Raw genomic sequence first — 10,907 nt, forward strand, 5'->3', positions numbered from 1 at the left:
CCAATGAAAATGCAACATGAAATCAACGCAACATGGCGCTTAAACTTTTATCCCTACTAATATCCGTTGGACGAAAACTACGCTCTTCTATGTTAGCCACATACCAGATGTGCTGTTTTCGTTCTAATCAAAGCATAAATATACGCAGAAGACGTCTCTGCGCGGTGCGGCTGACACAGAAGGGTGTACGCAGTTTGCATCCAGTGGATATTCTCCAAAATGCTTCTACGCTGACGTAGAGGAGACGAACTGTTGAATAAATTCATTATTTTTGTTTTCTTTGATTACAAAAAGTATTCTCGAAGCTTCGTAAATTTACGGGTGAACCCCTGATGTCACATGGATTCTTTTACCGATCTCCTTGCTACGTTTCTGGACCTGGATCGTGTAAGGACCCTTGCTGGGTTTGAAACAACATGAGGGCGAGTAATTAATGACAGAATTTTCATTCTTGGGTGAACTAACCTTTTAAACAAACTCAGTCATAGAAAGGGTAAATACATTAAAATATTTTGCAATTGCTTTGGCACATTTTTCTGACCAGTCTTAACATTCTGTAAACTGTAAGTGAAATGTGAGCCATCCTGGTCAAAATGTTTAGATGTTTTGTTTTATTTGTTCTATGCACATTTCAGTTCATATTAGTCATGCAATTCTTCTTTTCCTGACAGACTGCTTTTCATACTGTACAAGAATGTCAGTTTTGTCTGTGCTTCACATCGAGTGTTTCAACAGTAGGTAATGTATTGGGAAAAGTCAATACTGTAGTACACAAAAACAAAATGAACATTTTTATTTACAGTACGTCTATTTCTGTAGAAATGTGTTATGTAAAGTGAAAATTCACCATTGCTTATTCATTTTTACACACTTGGTTGTCTTCCCCTATCACCACCACATGCTTTCATATCTCCCTATTGCTCTTCCACAACAAGCAACTGTGAATGTTCAGTTTAAATCTGACACATGGATGAATGCATCAAACAAATATAATCTTATTTATACAGTACTGCTGTGGCTTAGGGTTGTGACATTCCTCCTTGTTCAAAATGGTAGGTAATATATGCTTCCAAACATGATTGTGATTCCATTTCATTACAATGGCAAGCCATTTGCCAACATGGCAGACATTATAAACATTGCATGTAAATTTTTATGGAATATACATTCATGAGAGATTTCGATGATTGAATGGATTGTTTTGCATGTGACGGCTCACATGATGAAAGAATGTTTAGAAGTTGTGAAGAGTTTGACAGTTTCACTGAGAATTAACTCATTATTTTTGATCAACAAGCCACGTGCATTTAGTTAATGTGCAACAAAAGCAGATTTGAATTTATCTCATGACCCACTGAAATTTCACATCAATGTGATCGTACACATCTAAAGATAACTATGTCTGAAATTGTGATCATTTGTAGAAGGCTTCTTTACAGTATGCCGTCATGTGTTTTTTAAGGTTTCCTTTTTGAGAGAAGCGTTTTCCACACTGCTGGCAGGTGAAAGGGTTTTCTCCAGTGTGAACTCTCATGTGGACCACAAGGTTTCCTCTTCCGGCGAAACTCTTTCCACACTGAGGGCAGGCGAAAGGCTTCTCTCCGGTGTGAATTCTCATGTGGTCCTTCAGAGTTTGTTTATGTAAAAAACTCCTTGCACAGTGAGGGCAGGTGTAAGGCTGCTCTCCAGTATGAATTCTCATGTGGTTTTTAAGGTTTGCTTTTCGCATTAAACTCTTTCCACATAGTTTGCAGGTGTAAGGCTTCTCTCCAGTGTGACCTCTAATGTGCCTGTCAAGGATCACTTTTTGAGTAAAACTTATTCCACATTGAGGGCATGTGTGAGGCTTCTCTCCAGTGTGAATTCTCATGTGGTAATTAAGGTTTCCTTTTCTGTTGAAATGTTTTCCACACTGTTGGCAGGTGAAATGACTTGTAGTTCCAGTCTTTTGAGCTCTTTTTTGTGAGGAAGTCTTTTCAGTACGTGAGCAACTAAATGATTTTTCTCCATTTATGAAATTATGTTCCTCATACTGATATTTATCTTCCTTTTCATCCAGTTCTTGATTCTCCTTTTTCAGTGACAACAGGTCTAAGACAAAAAAAGACAAATACAATTTAACACCAGTTTTAATGGGACAAAACAACAAACATAAAAATAAAACCAACAGCATGTATGCTACACTTTATATACATTAATCTTAGGGGTGTGTGATATTGACAAAAAATAATCTCAATATTTTCTTGGACAGCTGACTCCTAAAGTTTTTGATATTCTTCTAATTCTGTGTGGTCGTCAGTTCACACTGATAGAAATTTATCTTTTTTAACAAGTTTAAATTGATTTTTACCTTTTATGGGCATTTTTACCTTTATAAAGCCATTATTCTAAAAGTGCCCATTATCTTTTGAGTCAAATTCTTATTTGGGCTGTTACCAAGCAAATTAAATCAGTATCAATATAATTCATCTTTGCAATGAGAAGGAAACACAGAAGCTGCATCTGAAGTAGCATTTAGATGTTTTTACACATTAATGCAGAACATGAATGAATTTAACCTGCAGTTACACATCCAGAAATGTTTTGATATATTAAACATAAAACGTTGAACACTGTTATTTTAAATTTTAAATTATAAAAAGAAACTTTATATATGAAATTAAAACCAACAGCAGGTGGCAGCAAGTCACTGTTAATAAGCGAGTCATAGCGATTGAATCGAATCATTTAAACGGTTGATTCATTCAGGAACGAAACACCGTCATGTTCCTCAGAGACACAAAATAGTGCTGTGGCTGTGTTTGGATTTTTTTTGTTGTTGTCAAAATAATAGGCAATATGGTGTCTAAAACGAAAGTCTCTTAATTAACGTGTTTTTTTTTAACTGTTGTAAAAAAAAATAATAAAAAAAAATATTACATTTGTAATCATGGTCATTTTTGGAGAAAGAAACGGCACTTTGTGTGATATTGATTAACTATTTGAAATTATATACATTTTCTGTCCCCATATCTTGAATTTTGTGATCATTCTAAATGTATTTTAATAGACTGAATCATGCAGTGAAAGAACAAACTCTAAATGCATAGTTTTTGCTAAATACTCAGTCAAATTGAATATCATTAAAACAACAATTACAATATCGCAGATGATTTATGTCGCACATCGCTAATTAAGCTACTAAAAGAGGTTGACAACACAGACCACAGCATTCTCTTGGACAGCCTGAGAATGAAATTGGCATATGGTTTAGGTCCTATCTATCCAACTGCTACCACTTTGTTTGTGTAAATGACCAGATGTTTCACAAACGCAAGTATGGAGTGACACAGGGCTCGGTAATAGGTCCTCTGCTTTTGTTCTAATATTACATTTACATTTAGCAGACACTTTTATCCAAAGCGACTTACAAATGAGGACAATAGAAGCAATCAAAACCAACAAAAAGGCAATAACATGCAAGTGCTGTGACAAGTCTCATTTAACCCAGTATACTGTATGTAGCCAGGTTTTTTTTAAATGCAGACTATCTGGAGTGCTATTCGAGGCTTAGTGTATCCCATCATGCATCACGTTCTGGAAATAAATCGTAGACTTTCTGCCGAGATCTCACGAGGTCATTGAACCCTTTTCAGTGTTATTATTAATAATAATTAGATTACATATAATTTGTTAGTAAAACAAATTGTTGCACATTTTATTAGTGCAAAGACGAGTGTATTTATTTTGTACAACATTTGCAACAAATTGCAACTTTTTATCACTTAATTGGAAGCACTACAAATTAAGGTGGCGCTGTTTCGAAAACCAGTGTAAACAAACACAGAAGAAATGCAAGCATGTTCTTTATACAGAATATAATTTCTATTAATTCTCCACTGAATGGGATCTGAAGAGCACTGTCCGTTTTCTTCCACGTTCACGAGTGTTATGAGTCAGAGCGTGTTCACTCTCTAGATCTGTCAAACATGGGATAATATCTCCTGCGATGACGTATGAAAGAAATGAGAGAAACATTTTTCTACACATGAAATACTAAAGCAAACAGACATGTGATTATGACGAGTTTCTGGATGTTTATGACAAATGAGAAGCAGGTGTCGCATTCAATCCATCATAAAACATACAGAGTGCATGTCTGCCTATCATAGAATCAAAATCCACTTTATCTCTCAATTGGAAGTTAAACACTCGATGATGGCTTAAAGTGGGTTTTAAGCAAAAAAACTAATTAGCATCAAGGTACATTTGAAAACGTGATAATTGTACCTCTATTTATATTATAAAATGTCTTCTTGTAAGCATTATAGATATGCATTTCTGGAGTAGAACCAAAATTTACCCTTCGTTCATATATAGATAAATTGTAAATTCGCAAATCTTAAAGTCTCAAATTCAAAGAGATATTCTTAATAAAAGTTAAGACTGCTTCCTAAAATGCCTCATTTAAACACGCCCCCACAAATCTACATTTGCATAACACCGCCCAAATGTTTACGCAAAGAACGAAAGTATAACTTTTATTCTTGATGTAGTATGGTTGCCGCTGCCACCATATCGTGGAAACGCTGTGTGTTTCCAAATATGGTAAGGGGCGTAACATTTCAGTCACATGCTTGAGGTATTCGGCTAATCACAACGCACTGGATAGCTGGCCAATCAGAGCACACCACACGTATCAGAACGAGGAGTTTTGTAAATCGATGGGTTTCAGAAAGGAGCAACAATAATGTACGGTGTGTGGAAAATAATATTTTGAAACAAACGCATTGCATCAAATAATGTTCTTATAAGCATCGTCATATGACCACTTTAACTGAACACTGCATTCATTTCATGTGTCACAGAATGAAAGCTCTCAGGAGCGCACAAACATCACATCCTTCTGATTTTCCAAAAACGGTCAGAGTACTTCACATAAAAATCAGTCTGTTTCGTCTCAAGCGGTTTACATTACTGGCAATAAAGAAGCGATTAATGCATGAAGATTCTTACAAATAGCCCCATTAGACGTTTACTTTCAGACGTTTAATTACAAGCCCTAAAGATTCAAATTCAAATTAAATCAATCGTAACGCATTAATTAAATTTCTCAAATTTTGCAACTGTTAGTTCAGAAGATATATTGAAATTAGTCATGTCTATGAATTCATCAACAAGCCCTCTTGATCCCATGCCACTGAGGTTTTGAAACGGTGCGTAACATTCTTTTGCCCCTCTATTACTGCAATCATTAATAACCATCTACTGGAAAGGTTTCTTCAGCCATCACACCAGTTATTAAAAAGACTGGTTCTAATGTAGAGGATGTGTCAAATTACAGGCCTTTTGCCCATCTTCCATTTTTAGATAAGGTTCTTGAACAGCGATACCTGTCCAAAAACAATACCTTAGAACCTTTTCAATCCGGATTCAGATCAGGTCATATCACTGAGACCGCTCTAATCCGGGTTACAAACGATCTTCTCACTTCTGCTGACAAGGGGGCTTGTAGTATTTTACTCCTGTTAGATATTACTGCTGCTTTTCACAATACCTCATGCTGTCCTTCTTGAAAGATTGCATACATGGTTAGGGATCTCTGGTATTGCACTTGAATGGTTTAAATCTTATCTTATAAATCGCTATCAATTTGTTTGTTTGGGGAAATGTCAATCTGAACCAACATTAGTACAGCAGGGCTCTGTGCTTGGGCCTATCTTCTTTAGCGTTTATATGTTGCCTTTGGGTCAGATCATTTGTAAGTTTGGGATAGGGTGTAATTTTTATGCTGATGATACTCAGATCTCTCTCAGCACGCACACTAATTCTAATGTTGCGATTATAACGCTTACTGCTTGCTTGGATGAGATAAAAGCCTGGATGCACATTTATTTTCTCAAGCTCAGTGAGTCAAAAACAGATTTGTGTGTGTCAGTATGCCGACGGCTTTACATAAATTGAATAGTTCTAATGCGATTACTGATTGTGACTTTGCTACCCCGTCTACCTAAGTACGCAATCTTATTTTTGACCCTCAACTATTGTTTGATGGCCATATCAAAATGGTTTCAAAAACTGCATTCTTCCACCTGAGAAATATTGCAAGACTCCATCTTTCTCTATCATTGCCAGCTGCAAGAAAGGCTTATTCATGCCTTCACCCCATCAAGGCTTGATTACTGCAATGCACTTTACATCGGTCTCCCTGATAAGTCTATTAAGAAATTACAATATATTCAGAAGTCAGCCGTCAACATATTACTCCGGTACGGCATAATTTACATTGGCTTCCTATTCAAGCGCGTTTTGATTTTAAAATTCAAGCGATTCCCGGGACTGCCCCTTATACTCCTGCTCACCTGGATCGTGTCTCCTTCAGCATATAAACTAAACTCTATGGGTCGTAGAGCTTTCTCTGTCTCAGCTTCACGACTGTGAAATCTACCAGCAGGAATTAGAGATTCTCCAACCTTCATCTGTTTTAATAAATCGTTAAAGACTCATCTTTTTAAAACTGCTTAGTGTAATTGAGTGTTTTATATGGTTTCTTTTTTGTGATGCTTATTGTTGTATACTATTATGCTTGTTGCTCTAGTGCTTTGGGTTAAGAAAAGCGCATGATAATTAAAATGCATTATTATTATTAAACCACACAGGTGACGGAGATCAGCTTTCAGAATGAAAACCAACCTGTTTGTTCCTCAGTTTCTTCATGTTTGACTCTGAATGCTTCTTCAATCTTCATGTCTTCAGTCTCTTCTTTAATAAACTCCATCTTTATAACAGTGTCTCTGGATCGGAGTTGTTTCTTCAGGAGTTTTTCTGTGTGTTTGAACACTTTGTTCTGGTTAAGAAGAGAATAATTAACAAGTCAGTCAGAGAGAGAGTGTTAATGGCCTTCAATCACCTGAAGAGACAAAAACAAGCAACCAAACTTAGCACTCAAATTAATAAAAGGACACATTATAGATCAAGTTCATATATCTCACTTTCATGAAACATTTGTAGTTGGTTTGTAAAAGTTGTGATTTCAGATCGTTGCATGTTCAGTGTTTTGAGCAGCAGATTCGAGTGATTTTGAGAATCAAAAGATTCAGTTGACTGAGTTTTCCCCAACATTTCTTGCCAGAGACTGAGACTGTTGTTTGTCTGATGAACAGAAAGCTAAACGAGACGCACTTTTACTGTTACTCGAGTGCGAATGTTTTACTAACACAAAATAACATGCACTACACATTGCTTTTGGTAATACTGAATCTTCTACACGAGCTGTATTGATTTGAACACATTAAACCATTAAAAGCACACACCTTTCTTCAGCAGAATCACAGACGCGGGAGCGCGGCGCGTCCTTATGACGTCACATCACCACACCAAAATAAAAGTCCTGATAAATGCATAGAACTTTATATTAGTAAACAAATATAAATAATAAGGCATAGGATGAAAAACTTCTGAATGTTTCAAATAATTTGTTGAACAAAATTAAATTTGTGTTTGCATAGATTGAATTTATTAAAAGAATCCCTACGTCAATGTAACCATCTTATTCCATCTCAGTTTCTCAACACAATAAATCTAGTTTCTAGTTTGAAGTGGATTTCATTAAAGCGCCATGACTGTAAAAGCATTACATTGACGGTAAATTTAAAACAGAGTATTTTGACCGTCTGAATGGAAATCTTTGGTTAAAATGGTTAAATTATTTACATTTCCCCAGATTATTTGTGCTAAAATGTGATTAAAAGTTGCTTATGAAACTCTCAGATTTCAAGTAATATATATGTTATTTATTTTTTTACAGATTTCAGTTGGCTGTTCAAAGCACTCAGATCATGAGCTTGTATGCAAATAATGTGAAGTTGAATCACTGAGCAGAACTATACTAACATTACTTCATCACATACTGATTAGCATCAACACCTATTACAGAAACACAAGAGCATCGCAGACCAGACTGATTTTACATTTGTATTCACACACCAACAGCAAATCAGATTCATTTCAACATTTAAATGACATTTACGTTGATGGCTTTCTAAAGCTACACATTAATTTAGACAGATATTTGTGTGTTTCTGCAGTAATTGTATTTAAATAGTTAGGGTTACTCTCATGATGAGATCATAATTTTACCTTTGAGATGGGTCGAGAAAAACTATTTGTGCTGTTTGCTGATAGCTTTGTCTTGTATTTTCCACATAATGTTATATCAATCCACAATATTCTACTGATTCTTGTGGGCTCCATATACAGTGGTGTCCAAAATTGGTAGAACACCAGCATTTTTTACCGGTTTTAATGTAGTTATTTCTATCTTTTGCTGTAGTGTTTCATTAAGTAATATCAGTTTACATTTCCAAACATTCATTAATTGTAATAATCCAGTGAGATTTTTGTGCTCCACACAGAGATCTGATCTGGTCATCATCATCCAGTCTGTCTGGAACGAAGAAACAGAACAAACCGAGACAGACTACATCCAGAAGAACTGTGGAGACGTCTCCAAGACGCTTCAAGAAACTCCCCCGCAAGTGCACCGAGGGCAAAAGCTGCTTTAAACACAAAGGATGCTCACACCAAAGGTTGATTTAATTTATTAATAGAAGTTACTTGATAAAGAAAATTTATGTATGACATTTTTGACAGTCTAATTTTACAGAATTGTTATATACTGTAAGTGCCTAAACACTTTTATCAGTACTGTAGCTTAGCAGGTAGGTTTCTTGAAGCAAGATTTTTGGTGTAGAAAAAGTCTGGATTGGTCTGACTGACAGCAATGTGGAGGGCATATGGAAATGGGTTGATGGCAGCACACTGACCTCTGAGTGAGAATGAACTATTATCTAATAAATGATTCTCACAGTCAGTATCATATCATACAGAAAGCAGCACTGAACATCTAATGCTGATCTGTTGTTGCAGGTTCTGGGCGTCTGGAGAGCCAAATGGACATAGAAAAGAAAACTGTGTCATGTCTTATGCATCAGGGTGGGCTGATGTTCAATGCAGTTATGGATTTAGATGGATCTGTGAGAAGAGCAATTTAAAATTAACTGCATGAACTTCATATTTATGCAATAAAACAAAAACACACATTTAAATATCTTCAATTCATTTATAAAATATATAATCCCTTTACATGCAATTTCTTTACAAACAGGTTTTATTAAAAACAAAGCGTTAAGCATCCACAATACACTCTGCCTCTGATCAAGTGAGGAGGAAGTGATTATTTTAATGGCTGTTCGGACCGTGCATCTGCTGCGTGGTACTGTATGTGTTTAGGTGAGGCTCATGGGATTAGAGGGTAATTAGTCAAGTCTGAGTTCAGTAAGACACTCCATTCAAAAGAGAATGACAGGAATTCAAAATGCATCGGTTCTTAAAGCGATGGGCAGATGTGGAACATCACATAATAATTGTGTTTTTGTATTATGAAGGTCACATTAAAACTTTCTTGGAAACTTATTTATCATGTCTTCGTTATTTACTTGAAATGATTTTTAGGCTTTAAAGAATATATGTTTGAATTTGAATCAGAAAATGACTAACTATGAGTAAACATCCATCGGTTCCATATATTATTATTTTAGTAATAGTATATATTGATATTATGGAAGTGAAGTGATGTGTGGCCAAGTATGGTGACCTATACTCTGAATTTTGTGCTCTTCATTTAACCCATCCAAGTGTGTGCGCGCTCGCACCTCATGTTTTGTGGCTGAATGCAAATGATCATAATTGATGGACAACTATGCCCATGAAAAAAGGCTACATTAATAAAATCATAATCCTGTGAAACGTTTTTGGGTGTTGAGGTTAATAATGTGTTTTAATGTCGGTAATAATTTCACCACCACCGAACGCATCTAATATTCTCTCCAAGTGTCCATGTTCACTTATACGAAAGCCATGGTTTTAACACGAATAAAACCAAAAATAAAAATAAATCATGGTTGTTGTATCCATGGTAACCGCTAATTAACCTTGGTTTTGTTACTTCAAATAATAATATACAAAGTAGTATTAAGATCATATATTTTTGTGATTATAAAAACACACCTTAGCCAACAAGTCTTTAAAATTACTTATGCATTATATAAAAACAATGAGGCAACACTGCTGGAATAAACAAACAAATAAAACAATAGAACCATCACAGAAAATTCTAATACCATCAACTTTTAACCATTAAAAAAACAACGGTTTTCTTCTGTAGTGTGTTTTGGGTCATATTCCATTAGGATTTATTGGTTTTAAAAAGCCACCAATAGAAGGAAACCAATTACCAGTTGAGACCAACAGGGTCCATTATAACCAGTAAAACCATTACTAATTTTGTGATGGTGTCTTTCAACATTACATGTTATAGATGCCCGTAAAGGGCGCCAAAGGCCTGGTAAGTGCTATTGTTATACTTACAGGATGATCATATCCTTGTTTAATAGGCTATTGACCAAACATTTATTTCAAATATCCACTTAATCTTTCATTTTCTGCCACCTTTTTGCTATAGATGACACAGCCTCTAATTACATAACAAACAACACGTGGACATCACAACACTTGAAAAATGAACCATGGGTTTATCGTAGTAAAACTGCTTAATTTTCTTTAGTGTGATTTCTGAATGCTTGAGACTATCAAATCAACCAGACAACTGTATTAATATAATAGCCATAGATAACTCTAGAGATACAATTGTAATTTGTAAATAATAACATTTAATTACAATTTATTTATTCATTTACTTTTATATTTTATTAAAGTTCTATTTTGACCCTTATAGTATGTTTTTTTTTAACTTTAATATTTGAGGGAGGGGGGCACAAGCTTAGGGCATATATATGATCTCCTATCACAGCCAAACTGAGTAGCATCAGTGAGTAAAACACACTATGAGCTGTTTTAGAGAAGTTTGA

General features: G+C 35.3%; 1 protein-coding gene across 2 annotated transcripts; it reads right to left on the reverse strand.

Annotated features, from left to right (window-relative positions):
* Positions 1–597: 597 nt before the first annotated feature.
* On the reverse strand, positions 598–7,364 carry LOC306858240 (uncharacterized protein). 2 transcript variants are annotated; one of them, XM_079398672.1, is made up of 3 exons: positions 7,293–7,364; positions 6,673–6,889; positions 598–2,091 (listed from the first exon to the last, which is right to left on the reverse strand). In XM_079398672.1, exons 2-3 carry the CDS (start codon positions 6,755–6,757, stop codon positions 1,415–1,417), a joined length of 762 nt encoding a protein of 253 aa, XP_079254798.1. In that variant the 5' UTR covers positions 6,758–6,889; positions 7,293–7,364; the 3' UTR covers positions 598–1,414. The 2 variants fall into 2 exon arrangements, with proteins under 2 accessions (XP_079254798.1, XP_079254797.1); XM_079398671.1 differs by having other exon boundaries at positions 6,673–6,826; positions 7,293–7,349.
* Positions 7,365–10,907: the final 3,543 nt, after the last annotated feature.

Source organism: Barbus barbus (assembly GCF_936440315.1).
Source record: "Barbus barbus genome assembly, chromosome: 39".
Taxonomy (NCBI): domain Eukaryota; kingdom Metazoa; phylum Chordata; class Actinopteri; order Cypriniformes; family Cyprinidae; genus Barbus; species Barbus barbus.

What these genes read in the sequence shown, in the direction of transcription:
- LOC306858240 (XM_079398672.1), bottom strand. Translation starts at nt 6,757, where the DNA reads ATGGAGTTTATTAAAGAAGAGACTGAAGACATGAAGATTGAAGAAGCA. An exon ending in AGAAACTGAGGAACAAACAG is followed by an intron (nt 2,092 to 6,672) that starts GTTGGTTTTCAT and finishes TTTTTGTCTTAG; the next exon opens with ACCTGTTGTCACTGAAAAAG.